General features: G+C 59.7%; 2 protein-coding genes across 4 annotated transcripts; one reads left to right on the plus strand and one right to left on the minus strand.

The window, feature by feature from the left end:
• The first annotated feature begins 568 nt into the window (after window positions 1-568).
• On the plus strand, window positions 569-14016 carry ROBO3 (roundabout guidance receptor 3). The gene is made up of 25 exons (XM_071449443.1): window positions 569-1174; window positions 4412-4738; window positions 5492-5649; window positions 6248-6368; window positions 6443-6581; window positions 7238-7365; window positions 7446-7570; window positions 7958-8129; window positions 8220-8431; window positions 8715-8796; window positions 8880-9048; window positions 9135-9301; window positions 9526-9647; window positions 9728-9947; window positions 10028-10140; window positions 10281-10761; window positions 10840-10966; window positions 11046-11149; window positions 11227-11436; window positions 11526-11682; window positions 11751-11918; window positions 13242-13348; window positions 13432-13509; window positions 13583-13687; window positions 13766-14016. Exons 1-25 carry the CDS (start codon window positions 1024-1026, stop codon window positions 13972-13974), a joined length of 4152 nt encoding a protein of 1383 aa, XP_071305544.1. The 5' UTR covers window positions 569-1023; the 3' UTR covers window positions 13975-14016.
• Window positions 14017-14028: 12 nt separating this feature from the next.
• ROBO4 (roundabout guidance receptor 4) lies at window positions 14029-22658 on the minus strand. Of its 3 annotated transcripts, none has more exons than XM_071449441.1 (20): window positions 22417-22658; window positions 22257-22301; window positions 21889-22167; window positions 21673-21811; window positions 21471-21598; window positions 20645-20757; window positions 20338-20557; window positions 20129-20250; window positions 19430-19601; window positions 19200-19350; window positions 18987-19117; window positions 18386-18562; window positions 18014-18305; window positions 17405-17929; window positions 17165-17314; window positions 16955-17077; window positions 16746-16865; window positions 16330-16667; window positions 15485-15622; window positions 14029-15397 (listed from the first exon to the last, which is right to left on the minus strand). In XM_071449441.1, exons 1-20 carry the CDS (start codon window positions 22643-22645, stop codon window positions 15270-15272), a joined length of 3720 nt encoding a protein of 1239 aa, XP_071305542.1. In that variant the 5' UTR covers window positions 22646-22658; the 3' UTR covers window positions 14029-15269. The 3 variants fall into 3 exon arrangements, with proteins under 3 accessions (XP_071305542.1, XP_071305541.1, XP_071305540.1); XM_071449440.1 differs by having other exon boundaries at window positions 16955-17074; window positions 17165-17317; XM_071449439.1 differs by having other exon boundaries at window positions 17165-17317.
• Window positions 22659-22665: the final 7 nt, after the last annotated feature.

Raw genomic sequence — 22665 nt, forward strand, 5'->3', positions numbered from 1 at the left:
CCCCCAGCCCCCCCGGGTGCTCGCTGAAGGAGGCTCATTGCTTCCCACATCAGCCCCAACACAATAATTAAACGGCCAATTGCTACTTACGGATTCAATGGTGCTGATTCCTTCGTGTTTCCCCTCTGACCCCACAAATTCAAGGCCACTGGTGGTCCCAGCCCCCCAAAGTGTCCCTCACTGTGTTACTCAGCCGCATTTCCCGTGGGCTGTGGGGTGGTGCTGCCTTTCAGGGTTCACTGAGGGGGGGTCCCGACTAGGGGGTGACAGCAGCCGCATGTGTCACGTAATTTGGGGTGAAGCCAGGGAGCTGCTGCGTCTCCTCCTGCTCCTCCCTCCAGCCCTAGGACCCCCCTTTTCCTTTGCCCCCTCAAAATTCACCCCAGTTCCAGCGCACCAAGAAGCGCCCCCCCCATACGGGACATCCCCCGCCTTGGTCCCCTCCCGCTTCTTCTCAGGGACGGGGAGGGCACACAGGGACACCCGCATCACCCCGCCCCAGCGCCGCCCCGGCCCGTCCCCTACCCGGGGGCGGTGCCGCTGGCTGAGCCGAGCCGAGCTCAGCTGGGCTGAGCCGGACTGAGTCGGGCTGTGCTGAGCCGAGTCGAGCCGGGCTGAGCCGGACTGGGCTGAACCGGGCTGGACTGGGCTGAACTGGGCGAGACTGGGCTGAACTGAGCTGAGCCAGCCGAGCAGAGACGAACTGAGCTGAGCCGGACCGGGCTGAACTGAGCCGGACGGGGCTGAACTGAACCGAGCCCAGCCGAACAGAGCCGAGGTGAACTAAGCCAGATCGGGCTGAACTGAGCCGAGCCCAGCCGAACTGAACTGAGCCGGACCGGGCTGAACTGAGCAGAGCCCAGCCGAACTGAGCTGAGCCAGATCGGGCTGAGCTGAGCCGGACTGGACTGAACTGAGCAGAGCCCAGCCGAACTGAGCTGAGCCAGATCGGGCTGAGCTGAGCCGGTCTTTGCCGTGCCGGGTAGTGTCGTGCAGAGCCGAGCCGAGCTCAGCCGGGACAGGATGCTGCGGTACCTGCTGAAGACGCTGCTGCAGATGAACCTGTTCGCCGACTCGCTGGGAGCTGAAGGCTCTAACTCCTCCTCCTCGCTGCTGCTCGGCATCAACCGCTCCATCGCCGCGCTCCACCTGCCCGACCTCACCCCCGGTAACGGTACGTGCTCCCCGGTCCTTCTGCTCCCCCGTCCCGGAGTTCCTGCTCCTGCTCCAGCCGAGATGCTGGAAGTACCCACAGACCCCAGCCCCGGCTGGGACCCCACCAGCACCGACACTGGATTCCCATCCTGTCCCCTTGTCCCCAAAGCGGGACCTGCCCCATGTCACAGCTCCGCAACTGACCCAGCGTCCTCACACCGGCCCCGTGTCCTCATTTTGGGACCAGCTCCTTGTCCCAAGCCCAACTCCCGGGAGTGATGTGGTGTCCTTAGATTGTCTACACGACCCCAAACTGAGACCAGCCCGCTCTCCCCGAATCAGGACTGTCCTGGTGTTCCCAACCAGTCCTGTCTTCCCAAATCCTGAACTGCAAGCAGCTCCCTGTTCCCAAACTGTCCCGTGTTCCTCATCAACTGCCAGACTGCGAGATGGGACAGACACCAAATTGTCCCCGTGTCCCCAGACCCCAAACCAGGGGCAACCCAGTGTCCTCAAACAGCCTTCATGTCTCCACATCCATCCCCAGTCCCCAAACCAGGACCAGCCCCGTGTCCCAAAACTGTCCCAGTGTGCCCAAATCAACTCCCAGACAAAACTAGGAGAGACTCCATGTCTCCAAACCAGTCCCGTGTCCCCAAGCCAATCCCCAGACTACCAATTGAAACTGGCTCTGTGTTCCCAAACTATCTCTGCATTCCTAAACCATCCCAGTGTCCTCCGACCAGCTCAGTGTGCCCTAATCCTCCACATGTCCCCAAACCAGCCCCATGACCCCAAAGAGCAGAATGGAGATGAAGGAGGGGTGAGGGAGGAGGTGTCTGACTGAATTTTGATGCAGTTTTGAGCTTCTCCCTTCTTTTTTAGTCTGCGCCCCTCCAGCTGGCCCTGGGTGGCTGGGGAGGGGGCGGGGGTGTTCCCAAACCTCCTGGGAGCCCCTGCCCCTGCACAGCCAGCCGGGCACAGGAAGGGGCCTGCCCTGACCCCCTGCTTGTCCCAATTAGTCACCGGGCCCAGCTGCGGCCCCCTCAGTCCCTGCTGTGCCCCCCGGGGTACCCAGTGCCCTGCAGCAGCGCTTCCGTCCCCATGGCAGCCACATCCCATCCCCATGGCAACCCCCCGGGCACCCCAAACTGCAGCCCCTCATGCATCCTGCCCCAGGCTGGGGGGAGCAGGGGAGGGCGTGTGAGAGTGGAGATGAGTGGGGGGTGTGTGCATGTGCATGCACGTGTGTTCATTTATGGACAGTGTGCATGTGTGTGCATGTATGTGCATGTCTGTACAGTGTGTGTGTGTGTGTGTGTGTGTGCAGTGTGTGCGTGTGTGCATTTATGGACAGTGTGCATGTGTGTGCATGTATGTGCATGTCTGTACAGTGTGCATATGTGCACGTGTGCGTGTGTGTGCAGTGTGCATGTGCCTGCATGTGTGCATTTATGAGCTGTGTGCATGCATGTACAGTGTGCATGTGTACATGCATGTGCATGGCTATGCATTGTGCAGGTGCTTGCATGTCTATACAGCGTGCAGATGTGTGCATGTGTGCATTTATGTGCTGTGTGCATGCGTGTGCAATGTACATGTGTGTGTGCATTTTTGTGCAGTGTGCATGTCTGTACAGTGTGCATGTGTGTGCATATGTGTGCAGTGTGCATGTGTGTCCATGTCTGTACAGCATGCATGTGTTTGCATGTCTGTACAGTGTGCATGTGTGTGCATGCAGCAATGCAGGTAAGAGTAGGCTCATGGCCCACCTGAGCATGCATGGATGTGCGTGGATGTGCATGCCCCTCTGTGTGCCCCTGTGCATGTGCATCTGCGTGTGCAGCCTGTGTGTGCATGCACACCCCTTTGTGAATGTGCATTTGTGTGTGTGCACCTCTGCATGCCTGAACACACACGTGTGTGTGTGTGTGTGTGTGTGTGTAAGGACACCCCCCCCCGAATACATGCATGTGTGTGCATGTACACCCTGCATGAATGCACACACACATACATGCATCTGTGCATGTCAGGGGCATGGACACCCCTGCCTGAATGCACACGTGTGCATGTGTGTGTACAAGCACATGTGTGTGGTTGCATCTCTGTGTGTGTGTGCATACCCCTGCATGACTGCCCGTGCATGTACATGCACCTACATGTGCAATGCACGTGTGCACACATGCACCTGCACATGTAATGCACATGGGCACACATGCACGTGTGTGTAATGCTCATGTGCCCCGTGTCTGTGTGCACAGATACCTGTGAGTCCCTCTGTGTGTGTGTGCACCCCTGCATGGCTGCCCTCGTGTGCATGCATGCACCTGTGTGTAAACATTTGCAGTGCACGGCTGCACGTGTGTCCGTGCAGACCCACAGCTGTGTCACACGTGTGGCTGGGCATGCAGGGGTGAGTGCCTGTGCCACTGGGCCAGCAGTGACACTTGGGGACCAAACTGCCAAGATACCCCAGGCGGTGTTGGGGACACACACGGTTCAGCCCAGCTGGCCCCAGCATTAATGAGCATTAATTATGCTGACATTAATGACCATCTATTAATTCCTGTGCCCTAGCAGGGTTGTGGTTTTTTTCTTTTTTTTTTTTCTGGAACAGCCCCATAACTCCAATATTGGGCTTTTGAAAACTTAAAATTAAGTATTTTCTGCTGCCCAGAATGACCAGCTCTGCTACAGAAAGTCAGCACTTGCAGCTGATGGAAAAATCCCTTTTTGGGGAGAATTTAGCCCCAACCCTGTTTCTTCAGGGTGGAAACTGGGTGGAAAATGCAAAGCTGCTTTGTCCTGCTGGCCTTGCCTGACACCTTCCTGATCCATCTTAAGCTCCACCAAGGGAAATTTAGGTTGGATGTTAGGAAGAAGTTTTTTACAGAAAGGGTGATACAAGTTCTGGAATTGCTGCCCAGGGAGGTGGTGGAGTCACCATCCCTGGGGGTGTTTAACAAAGCCTGGATGTGGCACTGGGTGCCAGGGTTGAGTTGAGGGGCTGGGGCTGGGTTGGACTCAATGATATTGAAGGTCTCTACCAACCCGGTGATTCTGTGATCCTGTGATTCTGTGATTCTCTGGTCCTACTCCCTCCCACCCTGGGATATGCTGGGCTGGGACCTGGCCACGCTTCATCTCTCACCTCCTGCTTTCCAAGCAAAGCAGGGTCTGGGGCCAGGAAAGTGCCACACAAGCCAAGGATGCTCAGCCCCCAAGCCCATCCCTACCCCTCCTGGTTGCCCTGCAGGATCCCACGCCCAGCTGGAGGACACGGCTCCCCGCATCGTGGAGCACCCCACGGATGTCCTGGTCTCCAAGGGGGACCCGGCCACGCTGAGCTGCAAGGCCGAGGGGCGCCCGGCCCCGGAGGTGGAGTGGTACAAGGACGGGGAGCGGGTGGAGACGGACCGGGAGGATCCCCGCTCCCACCGCACCCTCCTCCCGGGCGGGTCCCTCTTCTTCCTCCGGATCCTGCACGGGAGGCGGGGAAAGCCCGACGAGGGCGTTTATGTCTGCGTGGCCAGGAATTACCTGGGGGAGGCCACCAGCCGGAATGCTTCCCTGGAGGTGGCCGGTGAGTCCTGGGCGAGGATTTGAGGGGGGGAAATTTGGGGTTCTGGTATCGCCCCTAAGCCCAGCCTGCTCCAGTGACTGTGGCTTTCACATTCCCACTGTTGCCAAGTGAAGAGGGGAAGATAAATAAAAATAAGAGGAAAATAATTGAAAATAAATAAAGTGAAAGTAAATGAAAATAAATTCAAAGAAGCGAGAAATATTGGAAATAAAAGATACTAAGTGAAAACAAATGAAATATTGGAAATAAATGATACTAAGTGAAAATAAATGAAATTTTGGAAATAAAAGCTACTAAGTGAAAACAAATGAAAAATGAAAACAAGTGAAAATTAATGAAACTAAAAGGAAGTGAAAATGAATATAAATAACAGAAAATAAATTAAAACATGGAAAAAAGAGAAAGAAAGTGGAAATAATGGAAAGGAAGTGAAAGTAAATGAAAAAATAAGTGCAAATTAGTGAAGAGAAATAATGAAAAACCGGAAAATAATTGGAAATAAATGAAAATAAATGAAAATTACTGCAAAGGAGTGAAAATAAATGAAAACATGGTAAAAGAAATTAAGAGAGGTGAATATAATTGAAAATACATGAAAATAAATGAGAACAAATGAAAACATTTGAAAGCATTTGAAAATCAAGTAAAATCAATGAAGATAAATGAAAATCTGTTAAAGCCAATTCAGAGCCCCGGTGCTGCCCCCAGCCCGGGGGCGCAGGGCTGGCAGCTGAGGCCGCGGTGTCCCCGCAGTGCTGCGGGACGATTTCCGACAGCCCCCAGGGGACGTGGTGGTGGCGGCGGGAGAACCGGCCGTGCTGGAGTGTGTCCCGCCCCGCGGGCACCCCGAGCCCAGCGTCTCCTGGAAGAAAAACGGAGTCCGGGTCAGCGACAAGGACGAGCGCCTGACGGTGAGGGGGGGCAGAGCTGATGTGGGGGGGTGGGGAATGTTACAGGGACACAGGGTGTGATGGGAATGTGGGGTGACATGGATGGGGAGCAGTGAGGATGAGGGATGCAGTGAGGATCTGGAATGTGGGATGCAGCAGAGAGTTGTGTGATGGGACGGATATGGGATGAGATGGGGATGTAGGACAGGATAGGGGATGCCTCAGAGATTCGGGATGCAATGGAAACATGGGGTGTGATGACAGTGTGGGTGCAAATGTGAGATGCAGTGAGGAGACAGGATGTGATTGGGGTGCAGCATGCAGTCAGGATGAGAGATGCAATGAGGATTTGGGATGTGGTGGGGATATGGGATGCAAAGGAGATGCAGGATACAACAGGGATGCAGAATTTGGTAGGGATGGGAGATGTGTGTGTGTATGCAGTGAGGATGTGGGATGTCTTGGAGATACGGGATGCAGTGTGGGGTAGGATGCAGTGGGGATGTGGGATGTGATGAGGATGTGGGATACAGTGTGGATGTGGGATACAGTGTGGATGTGGGATGTGATGGGGATGTGGGATGTGGTGGGGACGTGGGATGAGCTGTTCCTCCTGCAGATCCGTGGTGGGAAGCTGATGGTGGCCAGCACTCACAAGAGCGATGCTGGCGTCTATGTCTGCGTGGCCACCAACGTGGTGGGGGAGAGGGACAGCGAGCCGGCCGAGCTGGTTGTCTTCGGTGCGTGGGGATTTCATGTTTGGGGTGCCAGGGAGGTGGGTGCTACCCTGCTGGGACTGACAGCCACCCCACAGAGCGCCCAGCATTTGGCAAGAGGCCCCAGAACCAGGTGGTGCTGGTGGAGGGGACGGCGGAGTTTGCCTGCGAGGTGATGGGGGATCCGCAGCCGGCGGCGCGCTGGCGCAAGGAGGAGGGTGAAATGCCACTGGGAAGGTGAGTAGGGGGCGAGAGGGGTGGCTCAGGGACACCAAGGCCAGACAGGGTTCTGTGGTGCAGCTGGGCAGCTCAGTGCGTGCCAGCCTGGTGTGCTTGGAGCACCTGGCATCCTCATGGCATCAAGTAATTGCATCCCACGATCCTGGTGCACCCTCCATCCTCAGCACATCCTGTGTTCCCTATTGCATTCCACATTCCCATTGTGTGACATCTCCATCACATTCCACATCCCCCTTTGCACCTCAAATCCTCATTGCATCCCATATCTTTGCATCCCACACTCTTATCCCATCCCAAATCCCAATCACATCCAATATCCTCACTGCAACCCACATCCCTATTTCATCCCACATCCCCATCTCATTCCACATCCCCATCTCATTCCACATCCCCATTGCATCCCCATCGCATTCCACATCCCCATTGCGTCCCACATCCCCATTGCATCGCACATCCCCATCACATTCCACATCTCCACCACATTTCACATCCCCATCACATTTCCCATTTTTCTGCATCCCAGATTTCCCCTCTACCCATCACATCTCACATTCCCATCACATCATCCTCACTACATCCCCACCCCATGGCACCTTACGCCCTCCTGGTGCCCCAGCATGCTGCTGGTGCCACAGCCTCGCGGGGTTCCCCAGGTGGGAGGTGCTGCCAGACAACACCCTGCGGATCAGCCGGCTGCAGGTGGAGGATGAGGGCACCTACACCTGTGTGGCTGACAACAGCGTGGGCAGGTCGGAGGCATCGGGCACCCTCACTGTGCACGGTAAGGGGGGCCCTGGGGAGCACCCTTGGGTGCTGGTGGAGTGCCCAGACAAGCCCTTGTCTCTCCCTGCGTTGCTGCAGTGCCCCCCCAGCTTGTCACCGGGCCCCACGACCAAGCTGTCACCCCTGGCCAGAGCGTGACTTTCCAGTGCCAGAGCAAGGGCAACCCACCACCCGCTGTCTTCTGGCAGAAGGAGGGGAGCCAGGTCTGACGCCTTCCCTCATCCTTGACCCCATACCCAATCATAGCCCCATCCTCATCCCAATCCCATCACCATTTCCATTCCATTGTAATCCCCATCCCAATTCCCACACCATCCCCATCTCATCTCCATCCCAATCTCATCCCATCTCTACCTCACACCACTACCAATCCTCATCCCTACCTGTGCTCATCACCATCCCATCACAGTCCCTATTACGTTCCTGTCCCCATTCCATTCCCATTACAATCCCCATCATACTTCATCCTATCCCATCCCATCCCATCCCATCCCATCCCTGTCCCCAGTCTCATTCCCACCCCTAACCCTGTCCTCATCTCATCCCCTGCTTCTCACCCCTCATCTCCTGCTAATCCCACTCCCTCTCAGGCCCTGCTGTTCCCGGGCCAGCCCCCAGTCCCTTCTGGCCGTGTCTGGGTGAGCCCCAGTGGTGCTTTGACCATCATCAGCGTCCAGCCCAGCGATGCCGGCCACTACCTGTGCCAGGCCATCAGCGTGGCTGGCAGTGTCCTGGCCAGGGCAGGCCTGGAGGTGACAGGGGGTAAGTCCAGTGCCAGTGCAGAGCTGGCACATCCAGTGTATGAGTGACACCCACCCCACCATCCAGCAATTCCCAATTTTCTCCCTGCAGCATCCACTGAATTCCACCCCCCGGTGCTCAGCCTGCGTCCCACTAACCGGACAGTGCTGCCTGTGGGGGCCACAGTGCGGCTGCCTTGTGGGGCGGGGGCCCATGACCCTGCAGGCAGCGTGGGGTGGCTGAAGGATGGCAGTGCCCTGGTAGGTGTCCAGCCCCGTGCCAGCCTGCTGGAGAACGGCACCCTGCAGATCAGCGGCCTCCGGGTGAGCCGGCCCCGGCAGGGGCACCCGAGGGGGTACTGCAGAGAGGGAGGGGGCAGTGCCTGCCAGGGGTGGAGCACAGGGACATGGATGATCACCATGGTGGGTGCAAACAGTGCTGGGGCTCAGGGTGGTGGGTGCTCGGGTGATGGGTACAAAGCGTGGTGGGTACAAAGTGTGGTGGGTGCTCAGGGTGATGGGTACAAAGCGTGGTGGGTGCTCAAGGTGGTGGGTGCCGAGGTGATGGGTGCTCAGGGTGATGGGGCAGGAGCTCTTCCCCCTGCAGGTGAGAGACTCCGGGCTCTACAAGTGCGTGACCACCAGCCCAGCGGGTGAGACAAGCTGGGGCATCTCCTTGGAGGTACAAGGTGGGTCATGGAGATCTCACCACAGCGGGGACACCGTGGCACTGGGAACAAAGCCACCCAGACCTCCATGCATCTCCCTGCAGGTGATGAATCCAACCTCTCCCTGCCTTCCCCTGCACCCGATCTCCTCCCTGGGCCACCCTCCACCCCTGTGGTCACCAACGTTACCAAGAGCAGTGTCACCCTGAGCTGGAAAGGGAACAAGGACAGTGGTGCCACCGATGTCACCTCTTACATAGTGGAGGCTTTCAGGTATCACACAAGCCTCTTGTCTGGCTGCAGGGGTGATGCGGTGGCCTGATACCACCCTGTCACGAGTCACCCCTGTCCCCTGGCAGCCAGGCAGTGGGTGGCCCGTGGCAGACAGTGGCAGCTGATGTGGAGAGTGAGACCCACACAGTGACCGGCCTTGTCCCTGACACTGTCTACCTGTTCTTGGTGCGGGCGGCCAACGCCTACGGGCTCAGTGACCCCAGTGGCATCTCGGAGCCTGTGCGCACCCAAGGTGAGACCCAGCAGTGACATCAGTGGAAGTGTCCACAAACCCCCCACCCTTGGGTCCATCTCCACTTGGTGACACCAATGGAGGTGCCCGTGCACCCAAAATCTTTGGGTCCATCCTTGCCCAGTGATGCCAATGGAGTTTCCCATGGGTATGTGCTGTCACCATGGCTCCTTCCCTTGGTGACACCAGTGGGGATATGCATGGACCCTCCATGTTTCCAGCAGACACCAACCCCATGCAGCAAGGGCTGGATCCTGAGCAGGTGCAGCAGGAGCTGGCACAAGTGGCTGTGCACCTGAAGGAACCTGTGGTGCTGCCATTGGGCACCGTCCACCTCTCCTGGACCGTGAGTGCTGAGCCTCCCTACCAGAACAGAGCTCCCGGTGTCGATCATGCCCCCATCCCACCCTTCCCTCGGGTCCTCAGGTGGAGCACCAGGCACCCTTCCTTCAGGGCTACCGGGTGCTGTACCGGCAGCGTGGCGGGCGCTGGGAGGAGGCACGGACGGCATGGGCTCCAGGGGAGCGGGGGGCCCTCCTCACCGAGCTGCGCCAGGGCCAGGACTACGAGGTCAAGGTGCGACCCTACTACCATCACCTCCATGGTCCCGACAGTGCTGTGCGGGCTCTGCGCACCCCTGAAGCGGGTGAGTGCGGGCACGGAGGGGATGGTGTGGGTCCCTGGGGACAACCTGGAGGTGATACCCCATGTGTCCTCCACCGGCAGCCCCCAGTGCCCCACCACGAGCTGTCAGCGTGGCTGGGAATGGTACCAGTGTCCGCATCTCATGGCAGCCACCACCCCTGGCAGAGCAGAATGGGGTCATCCGCGATTACCGGGTAGGCGTGGACAGCAGCAGGGGTGTGACTGCTCCACTCCGTCCTCTCATGACACCGTGAGCTCCACTCAGTCCTCTCATGACACCATGTCATGCTGTCCTTATGGGTGTTCCCCATGTTTTCCTCCTGGTCCCCACCAGATTTGGTGTTTGGGCAATGAGAGCCGCTTCCACATCAACCAGAGCGTGGAGGGGACTGTGCTGGCGACAGTGTTGCAGGGACTTGTCCCTGGGGTCCCTTACCGTGCTGAGGTTGCTGCTGCCACCAGTGCTGGTGTGGGTGCCCGCAGTGCCCCTGTCCCCATCCACATCGGTGAGTCCCTCATTGTCACAACTGTCCCCCATGGGTGGGGCATGATGGGGTCACCCACTGGGGTGCTGGGGATGGCTCCTTGGCACCCTGCCGGTGTGTCCCTCCTTCCCGTGTCACTTGCAGCCCCCCTGGTGGAGCGAGATGCGGGGCCAGCAGCTGGGAGCAGCTTGACTGAGCATTTGGCAGAGGTAGTCAGGCAGCCAGCCTTCATTGCCGGCGTTGGTGGCGCTTGCTGGGTCGTCCTCGCCGCCTTTGCTGCTTGGCTCTACAGCCGCCGCCGGAGGAAGAAGGAGCTCAGCCACTTCACTGGTACAGGGGGTGCTACCCCTGGGACCCCTCACCCTTCACCCCTCACCCATCAGCCACCCACTGTCCCTCTCTTTACAGCATCCTTTGCCTACACACCCACTGGTAAGCCCATGAGTGCTGCGGGGTCCCAGTACGGCCTCTCGCTGCCCTCACCCCCATCTCTTTCCACAGTCGCCTTCCCAGCTCCAGTGCACAGCAACCCCAGGTAATCCCCCAGCCCCCCCTGCCCTCCCCAGGAGCCCCAGGGCTGACCACCAGCATTCCTTCACCCCATCCCCCTGCAGGGCAGCTGCTGGCAGTGGTTACCCGTGGCTGGTGGATGCGTGGCGTGGAGGCAGCACAGCCAGTTCTGCCGGGTGTTTGGGGTCCACTGAGAGATACTACAATGGTGAGGGGTCAACATGGGGCTGGGTGGCTCTTGAGTGGGTCATGATCAGCCCTGATGATGCTAGTCACCCTCTGCAGATGCTGGCATCACCCGTTACATCGCCCAGACGGAGCAGTTTGGAGCAGGGGCTGCCGAGGGGCCAGTTTACAGCACCATCGAGGTTGACAGTGAGGAGCTCTGCACATTCCCCCGTCCCTTCTCACAGTATGGGACCTCCTACCCTGGGGGGGGTTCCCAGCCAATGGATGCTGCAGCCTCCCAGGTGCCCCGTGGCCGGGCTGAGCACGGTAGGGTGGTCGGATGGGTGGGGGCACACGGGGGTGCTCGTGGTGCGATGCCCTCCCCACAGCCCCCCCAGCATCCCTCCTTGGCACAGGGACCAGAGCAAAGCTGGGGCAAGCAGTGAAAGCGCCGGCGGTGAGCTGGACAGAGCTGCTGCCCCCGCCACCCTCAGCCAGTGAGCTCAGCCAGTGTGCCCAGGAGGAGGAGAAAGAGGAGGAAGAGGAGGATGAAGAGGAAGAGGCAGCCCGAGGGTGAGTGTGGGGGCTCAGGGGCTGGGCATGGTGCCCCCAGCAGCTACCCTGTGATCTCCACCCTGCAGGTTGGGGATGGAGGTGTGGTACCCTGGTGAGGACATCCCCTGTGCCACTGCTGCATCCTCACCCACCACCTCCTCCGGCTGCCGCTCCACCGCCACGCTGACACCCTCACCTCGCACCACGGAGGACATCCCCCGCCTCCGCGACTTCGATAGCTCCCTCCTGCCCCGGTAGGAGATGGGCCTCGCTTGGTGTGGCCGTGCCATTGGGGTCTGGGTGTCCCACTGGGATCCCGATGTCCCTTTGAGGTCCAGATGTCCCACCGTGGCCTGGGTGTTCCATCGCGATCCAGCCATGTTGTCACTACCCAGCCCTGCCATGCCATCATGGTCCAGCTGTGTCATTAGGGTCCAGGTGTCTCATTGGGGTCCAGATGTTGTGTTGGGGTCAGGATGCCTCACCATGATCCAGATGTTCCATCACAACCCAGCCATTTTGTCACCATTTGGCTCTGCCATGCTGCCATAGTCCAGCCATGCTACTGAGGTCCACATTTGTCATCTGAGGTCCAGGTGTTCCACTGAGCTCTGGATGTTGTGCCCAGTCATGTTCACATGATCCAGTTCCACTGTTCCACCACAGTCTGGCCTTGCCACTGGACTCTGGACCAGGCTCTGGATGTCCCACCATGGCCTGGGTGTCCCATCACAATCCAGCCACTCTATCATGATCTGGTCCTGCTGTGCCACCATGGTCTGGCCATGCCATTGGGGTTTGGATGCCCCAATGGAGTCTGGATGTCCTACCATGGTCCAGGTGTCTCTTTGTGATCCATCCGTGGTGCCTCCATCCAGCCCCTGCTCTCCAGCTGTGCTATGGCCATGTTGTCATCACACATCCATGGTGTTGTGGGTGACTGGGGCATTGCAATACAGCTGCACCATCACGAGACAGGTGGGCCATCATCACCCAGCTGTGCTGCTGTGACCCAGCTCTGCCATGGTCCATCTGTGCCACCACAATGCTGGCATGGCACTGTACTCCAGCTGTGCAGCTGCAGTCAGGCTCCAGGTTGCAATCCAGCTGTGGTATAACCCAGCTGGGCAGCTGCAACCAAGCTGCATGGTTGCAGTTCAGTTGTGCTACGATCTAGGTGTGTCATGATGTAGCTGTGCAGCTGCAATCTGCCAGTGTGCTTGCAATCCAGATGTGTGGTGATCCAGCTGTGTGGCTGTAATCCAGCTGTGCTCCAGCTGTGCCACTGCAGGCCAGCCCTGCTATCACAGCCTTGCCAGGCTGTGGTCCTCCACCCCAGCTGTGCCACTGCACTCATCCAGCTCCCCTTTGCCACCCCAGCTGTGATCCAGCTGTGGCAATTCTACCCAGCTGTGATGCTTCACCCACCTACACCACTGCCATCCAGCTGTGGCAGTGCCACACGGCTTCTTCTGGCTCTGGCACAGCTCTAGAGGGCTTGTGCCAGTAGTGTGGTGGCCACTGAGCCCCCATGCCACTCCCCCCGCGCTGGCTTCACTCCACCCCCTCTTTGCCAGGAGACCCCCGCACGGTGTGGGCACCCCCCCACAGGCACGCAGCCCCTCGGTGACCCCGGATGCCAGCGAGGGCCGCCCACCCCGAGCCCTGTGCCCTCCCGGCACAGGTGAGCCCCCAGGGGCCCTTTTGGGTGGGTGGGGGCCGCACTGACCGTGGAGGGGGCTGACGCTGCCATCCCCACCTCCCCAGGGAAAACCCGCGCGGTGATCTCCAAAAGTCGCCTGAAGCCCAAAAGCAGCCGCTACCGCCGGGAAAAGCAGACGGGAGGTGAGTGGGAGGGAAGAACGGGGAATTCAGGAGGCTCGGGGGAGCTGAGCCCTGTCCTCCCTCTCTGCCGCAGAGCTGCCGCCGCCGCCGCTGCCGCCGCCCGGCGAGACCCCCGGGCCCTGTGCGGGGCCGGAGCCGAGCGGGGCTGAGCGCAGGGTCCCGCAGCGCCCGGCCCGCGGTAAGGCAGCGCCACCGACCGCGCCTGCAGAGGGCTGGGGTGGCACTGCCGAGCCCCAACGCCGTCCCTCCCCTGCAGACGAGGTCACCCCCTACAGCAAAGCCTCGTGCCTGCCCCGCGGGCAGGTGTCCGGCAGCTGCTCCACCACCGGCAGCGTCTCGTCCCGCGGCTCCGGCAGCTCCCGCGGGCACGGCTCGGGGCGCAGCCGGACCCCGGGGGACCGCGGCGACGGCACCGGGCACGGCCGCCGCCCCGGGGCACCGTTCCCGCCGCAGGAGAAGCGATAAAAGGGAGGGCGAGTCGGTGACAGAGTCGGGGACACGGGGATGGGACACAGGGGACACGGAGGGATGTTCTTTAATTTCTGAGTGGCTCCGCGGAAATGAGGTTGCACAGAAGTCACGGCCAGTGGGTGTCACAGTGAGGGGGGACAGGGATTCTTGGGGTGGGGCAAGGAATTCACAAGGAATAAGGACCCTGGGGAGGGATAAGGATGCTCAGGAGGGACCAGGAAGATGCTCGAGGAAGGACATGAACCCTGGGGACAGAAACAGTTGGGACAGATGAGCAGAAAAGGGATGAGGGCAGTGGGGAGGGATGAGGAAAATGCTTTAAGTGGGGCAGGGATCCTGGAGACAAGGACAGCTGGGAAGAACAAGGATGCTGGGAAAGGACAAGGACCTCTGAGAGGAATGAGGTGATTGAAAGGGAAGGGGACAGTCGGTGGGGGACAAGATTACATGGGGGGGACAAGGACATAGCAGATGGATGAGGGTGCTGGTGAGGGACAAGGAAGGCTGGCAGACAAGGATGCCTGGAGGGAAGAGGACATGGAGGAAGGACAAGGATTTCTAGGGGATTGAGGATTGCTGGGGGGAAGAGGAAAAACAAGATCACTTGGGAGGGACAAGGACAGTAGTAAGGCTGTAGGGGGATGAGGACAGTGGGGACACTTGGCATGGGCGACAAAACAACTGATGAAGGAAGAGGACACCCAGGAGGGCTGAGACACTTGGGAATCATGAGGATGATTAGGAGGGATGAGGACATTTAGAGGGAGCACAGGGCCACTCAGGTGGCTTGGGAAGGAGGAGAACATTTGGGAGAGACAATGATAGGAAAGGTGGGACAAGGATGCTGAGGAAGGACATGAATTATCAGAGATTACAAGGACAGTTGGAAGGAATGGGAATAGTCAGTAGGAATGGGGATGGTCAAGGGGGTCAACAACCCTAGGGAAAGACAAGGACACAGGGTGGACAACAGTGCTTGGGCTGGAGAAGGATAGTTAGGGGGGATGAGGATGCTGGTGAAGGAGCAGGACACTGAGGAAGGACAAGGGCACTTAGAGGGATGCAGACTCTTGGGGAAGATGAGGATGCTGGGGAGAAATGAGGAATTTGGGAAGGGGTGGGGATGCTGAAGAGGGTTGGGGACGCTGTGGAAGAAGGAGGAGACTTGGGAAGGACAAGAATGATGAAATAGGAGGGACACCTACCCACCTAGGTGCCACCCACCCTTTGTGGGTGGCTTTTCCTAGTAAAGAGCCCCTGTTTGGGGAACTGCCTAATAAAGCTGGATTTTAGCTGAGCCAAGGGGTCTGGCCTTGCTGTGTCCTGCGCCCTGGGGACTGCCACGCTCCTGTCCCTCCTGTCTGCAGCTCACCACCTTCCCTGGCCCAGGGGCTGCCAATCCCTGACCCTTGGCCACCTGGAAAGCAAAGGAAACATTTTCCAGCACCCTGTAACACCTCACCAGCCCCAGTGCCCACCCCCCTGGCACGGGGGCACTGCGCACCATTCTGTGAGCTGCTGTTCATGGCTGCCTCTGTCCTGGCTCTCTGTGGGACCTCCAGCACTTTCCACCAGTCCCAGGTGGCAGAGTGGGCTCCAGGTGGGAAGACCTGCTCCAAGGGCGATGGTGGTGGTGAGGGACCTGCAGGGAAGAAGGCAAGAGATGGTGGCTTCACCACGGTGTCCCAATGGAGCCATCTTCCTTGAGGGTGGGGGTTTCAGTCATTGGTTTCTCTGTGTCTGGATTGAAGGCACTTGGGACAGTAGTTCATGCTCAGACTCAGGTGTTCATTATTTCTTATCAGTAAAACAGTCTCACTACTGTGAGTTCTGCAGCTTTTCATTAGAAGGCACAAAATGGCCAACAATCTCTTGTTACAAGGTCTTTTAAGACTAAACTATCCAATTAAGAACTGGCACCTAAAATTTTTCCTTTTAACCCAATAACTGATCCCAAAGAGCCCACAATGCAGACTTTTCTGCCCAATTACAAAATGCCACCAAAACCCAAGAAGAAGGAAGAAGAAGCACAAAGAAGAACCCCAGGATGACACCCTGTGCCCTCCATCTTGCTTCCATCCACAACACACTAAAAATCCCAAAACCTCAATTTCTCACCAAGTGATACACCTACACTACTCTCTGTAATCTATTTCACACTTTTGTGGGTTCCAGTCTGTCTTGAAGTCTGGGAAACTTTCTCCATGAATGAGGGCCAAAGTCAGTGCTGCCCTGGGGGTCAGGGCACCCCAGAGCAGACACAGAAATATTCCTGGTGCCCTGGGTTTCCACACTTGAGAAGGTGACAATGCTCAGAGTCAGAGAGGGGGTCCAGGGACCTTCACTCACCCCCGTAGGCCCCGTCAGTGTCCTCAAGGCTGTAGCAGAGGCCATCGACAGCCACGGCCAGTGCCCGGGCAAAGCTGGCGTCCAGGAGGAAGGAGCCGTCGCAGGAGCTCACCAGGCTGCAGCGGGTGCTGGCAAAGTTGTCCTCTGAGACAGACCCCCAGCCGTTCAGCAGCGACCCTCCTGGTGAGCCCCTTGTTGCTGTGTGCTCTTCCTCCTCCTCCTCTTCCTCCTCCTCTTCCTCCTCCTCCTCCTCACCTAGCTCAGAGGCTGGTGGCCCATAGATGTAGCCGTAGGTGTGCGGCGGTGAGAAGGACCGTGGTGTGGGGGGTGCTGGGGGTCTGTGGGGAACACAGTGGGGGTACTGCTGGCACCAGGGGATGCAGCAATCATGGGAGTGTCCCGGGGGATGGGAATACCTGCAGCAGGTGGTGTCCTGGTCCATCTCCAGGACCTCAGCCACCTGCTGTTGTGTGAGGACCCCATCGCTGAATGCTGGCGAGAGGCGCCCGGTGGCCAGGGACATGTCCTTGGTGTACCTGGTAGCCAGGAACATGTCCTTGAGTGCCTGGCCTCCAGTGACATGCTCCAGGTGTGGCTGGTGGCTGGGGACATGTCCTTGGGATACCTGGTGTCCAAGAACACGTCCTTCCGGTGACCAGTGACTGGAGACACCTCCTCAGGATGCCTGGTGGCTGGAGATGTGTCCCTGGGGTGCCTCAAGGCTGGTGACATGCTTTCGGGGTACCTGCTGCACAGGGACATGTCCCTTGTGTGCATGGTCACCAGTGATGGGTCCCTGGGGTTCCTGGTGGCCTGAGGTATGTCCTCAGAGTACCTGGTGTCCAAGAACTTGTCCCTGTGGTGCTCGGGGACTGGTGACATCTCCTCGGGGTGCCTGCTGAGTGGGGATGTGTCCCTGGGGTGCCCCGTGGCTGGCAATCTGTCGTTGGGATGCTTCAAGGCTGGTGACATGTTTTCAGGGGACCTGCTGCACAAGGACATGTCCCTTGTGTGCATGGTCACCAGAGATGGCTCCCTGGGGTACTTGTTGGCTGGGGACATGTCCTTGGCATACCTGGAGGCCAGGAACTTGTCCCTGCAGTGCCTCGTGCCTGGTGACATCTCCTTGGGGAGCCTCGTGCCTGGGGATGTGTCCTTTGGGTGCCTGCTGGCTGGGGACACATCCTTGGGGTGCCTGGTGGACAGTGAGATGTCCCTCTGGCACTTGGCTACTGGTAATGGGTCTCTGGGGCACCTGGTGACCAGGGAGGTGTCCTCAGGCTGCCTGGTGGCCAAGACTGTGTCCCTCTGGTGCTTGGTTGCTGGTGATGGATCCTTGTGGTGCCTGGTGGCTGGTGACATGTTCCTGGGGGTCCTGGTGACTGAGGACACATCCTTAGGAAGCCTGCTGTCCAGGAACATGTCCTTGGGGTGCTCAGTGACCAAGGACATGTCCCTGGGGTTCCTGGTGGCCGGTGACACACCCCTGGGGCTCTCTGTGACTGGGGACCTGTCCCTGGGGATCCCAGTGACTGGGGACATGTCCTTGGGATGCCTGGTGACCAGAGATGTGTCCCTGGGGCACACGAAGGTCGGGGACCTGCAGGTGCAAGGGACATGCTGGGTTTTGCAGCAAAGGGTTGGGCTGCAGGGCACCCACCTGGATGGGGACACCCAGACTCACCGTGTCACTGGTGGGTGCCAGGCATGGGGAGGTCTCGGGGGTGTCACTGGTGACGTGGTTGCAGCAGAGGCCAGCGAGGTGCTGCCCCGGGGTGGTTTTGGAGAGCTGAAGGCCGGGAGCCGTGGGTCCCTGCTGTCCATCACGGCAGTGGCGGTGTCACCCTCGTGTCCCCTCTGCTGAGCCTGCCTGGCTGCCAGCCCCAAATCTGTGCCCCACTCGCCTCCAGATCCAGTGACAGGGATGTGGCTGGGGCCAGCTACGAGCAGCGGGGTGCTGTGCACTTGGTGCAGCTCTGCGAGGGAGTGAGGAACACAGAGCCATGGGCCATCACCCTGGTGTCCCCCCTGTCCCCCCATGTCCCCCCACACCCACCTCTCTTGCGAACACGCTCCCAGGGTGCTGGGTTTGGGGTGCTGGGTGAGGAATGCACCCCGGGGTGTCCCCCACCGCAGCACCCCACATCCCCAAGGGGGGGTGGGTGTCCCCCACGGAGGCTGCTGTGGATGGGGGGCGTGGGGGGGCCAAGGCTCGACGGCTCCAAGGAGAGGGCTGGAAGAGTAAGAGAGGTCAGGGCACCCATGAGGCCATGTGCCCCCTGTCCCCTCTGTCCTTGGGTCTGTGTGTCCTCGCTGCCTGCAGACAGACAACGGGGAACACCAATGGGGAACCCCATGGCACTGGGGGTCCCCAGCATAGGGTGGGGCTCTTGGGTCACTTTGCTGGTCCCATGGCACTCTGTGGGGGTCCTAGGCCTGGGCTGGGGGTCCTGTTGCAGCAGGTCAGGGTTCCATGGAACCAGGTGGGGATCCAATGGCATCACATGGGATGGATGGGGGTCCCATAGTGCTGGTGGGGGTTCCATGGCAGAGAGGGGGGGCTCTGTGCACTAGGTGGGAGTCCCAACCCTAGTGTTCACTGGAGGGGTGGGGGTCCCATGGCAGTGGGTGGGGGCACCGGTCCCCATGGGGCTCACTGGAGGGGTGGGGGTCCCTGCCATCACTGCCCAGGAGCCGGCTGCTGAGGCTGCTGCTGCTGCTGAGGTTCCGGGGGGCACAGCTGGGTTTCCAGGGACCACCAAGCCACGGAGAGTCACCAGCCACCAGCCTGCAGGGCAAGAGGTGCTGTCAGTGCATCCATCCCCACCACACCAGGGATCTGCCGTGTCCCCCAGCCCATGGCCTCTCACCTGTGGCGAGCTGCAGCGTCCTGGCTGGCACGGCGCTGGCAGAGGAGGAGGAGGAGGGCGAGTAAGGCCAACCAGAGCATGGAACCAGCGGCTGCGATGACAGCAGGCTGCTGCAGCGCCTGCACCACCCTGCTGCTCCCTGCTGCCAGCCCTACAAGGGTCCCATCAGTGTCACTTCATGTCACCACCTTGACCCCCACCCGCACCCCACCTTGCTGTCCATCTCCTACCCAGGACTCCACAGGTGGCATTGCTGGGGACCCCCAGCCCTGCGCTGTTGAAAGCGGCCACCTGGACACAGAATTCGGCCCCGGGGTGTGGCAGGAGGGTTTCCAGGCGGCGGGTGGCTCCGTCCACTGTCCTGTTGGTGGGATGCTGCCAGCCCTCACCCATTGACCAGACCTGGCAGGCACCAAGAGGATGTGTCCCTTTAGATGATTAGCCTTGATGGCCCCCCCTGTGGATGGACCCCCTTGGATGGACTCCTTCAGATGAACATCCCTTGATGGATCCCCGATGGACAGATTCACTTGGATGGGTGCCCTTAGATAAATCTCCTTGATGGACTCTCCTTGGATGGGCTCCCTTGCATGCCCCGAGGATGGACCTCCTTGTGTGAAAACTGTTTGGATGGACTCCCATTGATTTGATGGACCTCCCCTTTGGAAGGACCCCCTTGGCTGAATCCCCCAGGCTGGACTCCTTTGCATGAACTCCCTTGGATGCCACTAGACAGATGCCCTGGGAGAGACCTCCCCCTTGGTTGGCCTTTTTGGATGAACCCCTCCTGGACAGACTCCTTGGATGGTGGTGCCCCCCTTAGACAGACCCCCACCTTTGACAGGCTCCCTTTTTGGATGGATCCCCTCGGATTGACCCTCCCTGCCCAGAAGACCCCAGCCCTGCCCCCTTGCCCCACTGCCCCAAACCTGGTAGCCCCGGATGACGCCATTGTGTGCTTCAGGAGGAGGTGGCTCCCAGCTCACGACCATGGTGCCGTTCCCTGCCTCAGCCTGGCTGATGGTGACACGCTGGGGCGCTGCACTGGGCACTGCCAGGACAGGGATGCTGAGACCCCTGGGACCCCCAGCCAACCTCCCCACCACCACCCAGACATCCCAGGGGACACACGACGCACCTTCTTCGGGTATCCAGAGGTGCCTGCTGTTGCTGTCTGAGCCCTGGGTCCCTCCGGTGTAGGGTCGGACCTTGAACTCGTACTTGTAGCCCCTGCGGAGGGCGGGGATGACGGCGCTGAGCTCCCTGCCTGCATCGTGCTGGACCCAGGAGGTGGCGACCGGGAGCAGGCTGCGGTACAGCACCACGTACCCCACGGGCACCGGCACCGGCATCAGCATCTGGAGGAGAAGGGAAGGATCCCAAGGTAAGGTGGGACACGGGGATGTGTCCGGCCCCCCCTCCCCGGGGAGCGGCAGCACACGAACCTGCCAGCGGAGCTGCACAGCAGCAGTGGGCAGGGCAGTGCCGTTGTCCAGGTGCAGCCGCACGGCCAGCAGGTCCCGCGGGGCTGAGTCCTGCGGGCCCGTGGCCAGCCGGTCTGTGAGGCAGAAGAAAGCAAATGGCAGCACCAGGCAGGACCAAGGCACCTGCCGTGACGCCCCCTGAGATACCTGCACATGGAGATCCTGATGTTTACCTGGATGGACTCACTCTAATGAACCCTTTTGGACAGACACCCTTTGATGGGTTTGTCTTGAATGGACCCCTCTTGGAGGAGCCCCCTTTGATGTGTTCCACCTGGGGACATGGGATAGAATCCCATGATACATCCCTGTGATATGTCCCTCTTAGATGGATCCTTTGGATGGATATTTCTTGTTCTATCCTCCTTTAATGTACTTCCACCTTCCACAGATCCCCTTAAATAGATCCTCTTGGAGGAACCAGGTTGGCTGGATCCCCTTTAAGTGGGTGATCTTGAATGAATCCCCTTGGATGGACTCCCACCTCAATGCATTTCCTTAGCTGGATCCACTTACACGGATGGATCCTGTTGGATGGATGTGTTTAGATGGACATACCTTTGGAAGTTCTCCCTTTGATGGATCCCCTCAAATGACTCAGCTGGATGGACTTTATTTGATGGATGATGGCTGATGGATGATGGATGGCCTTGGGTGGACCCCCATGGACAGACTGCCCTGGGATGGACCCCACTAGATGGACCCTGTCAGATGGATCCCCTTGCATGAACCCCAAGATGTCCCTGGGTGCCTGTGGTGGTGGAGGCACGGAGGTGCCAGCACTGACCCTGCACGTGCAGGACGGTGGTGGCGGCGGCGGTGCCCAGCTGGCTCTGCGCTGTGCACACGTACGCGCCGGCGTCGGCGGGCGTCACGGCATAGAGGCGCAGAGTGTGCTCCCGGTCCACCTCGTGCCTGCGGGTCACCAGCTCTCCATCAGCCTCATCCCCATGCCAGGGATGGGACCTCTCCCCCCTGTCACCACCTACCTGCCCCAGGGCAGGTCCCCGTGCTCCTTGTGCCACTGCACCTGCGGCGCTGGGTCACCTCGGGCGCTGCAACCCAGCTCCACGGTGCTGCCAGGCACCGCCATGGCATCGCTGGGGTGCCGCACGATGCTTGGCTTCTCTGCAGGGGGACATCAAGGACATGGCACCATGGCTGGGTGCGAGGTGCCCACCAGCTGTGGGAGACCCTTGGCTTACCCAGCACAGAGACGCGGGCGCCCCGGCTCTCCCTCCTGCCTGCCGCGTTGGCCGCCACACAGATGTAGAGACCGGAGTCGCTCCGTTGTGCCGATGCCACCTGCAACTTCCCCTTGGTGACCGTGTACCTGCCACCTACCAAGTCCAGGGTCACCCCGTCCTTCTTCCAGGTAATGTAGGGCTCGGGGTACCCCAAGGGGGGGACACAATCCAGCTCCAATGCTTGTCCCGCTGTGGTCACCAAATCACCCGGCTGCAGGCGGAAATTGTCCCGCAGCACTGCGGTGGGGAGGGCACATTGTGGGTGGGGGGAACAGGAATTTCTGGTGTCTCCCCACCTGCACTACCCACCCACCAGGTGTCCTTACCAGCTGGAGTTTGGGGTGCCGTGGCCACACTGGGGAGGCGGCAGCCTGTCGGGTGACAAGGAGGTGGGGGAATGCCAGTAGGTGCCCCAAGAGGGTCTGAGACCTGGGGTGGGGCAGGGGCAGGGTTAAGTGGATTTTGTCCCCCGTGGGCTGCACTCACCTCCGCGGTGCAGGGCGGCGAGGCAGAGCCCCAGGCCCAGCGCTGTCTCCCAGCCGCCCGCCATGCCGGCCCTGGCCAGCCTCCCCGTTTCCTCCCGAAATCCCGGTTCCTCCCGCCCGCACCGGGGCTGGATCCGGCTCCGGATGGGGGGGTACAATAGCCGGATGTGGGGGCCGGGAAATGCCGGGGGGGGGGGGAAGGCGGCGGTGAACACAAACATCTCAGCCATCCTGGGGCAGTGGGAGTGCC

Source organism: Agelaius tricolor, unplaced genomic scaffold, assembly GCF_023055355.1.
Source record: "Agelaius tricolor isolate 1412-34295 unplaced genomic scaffold, bAgeTri1.0.p SCAF_29, whole genome shotgun sequence".
In the NCBI taxonomy this organism is placed as follows: domain Eukaryota; kingdom Metazoa; phylum Chordata; class Aves; order Passeriformes; family Icteridae; genus Agelaius; species Agelaius tricolor.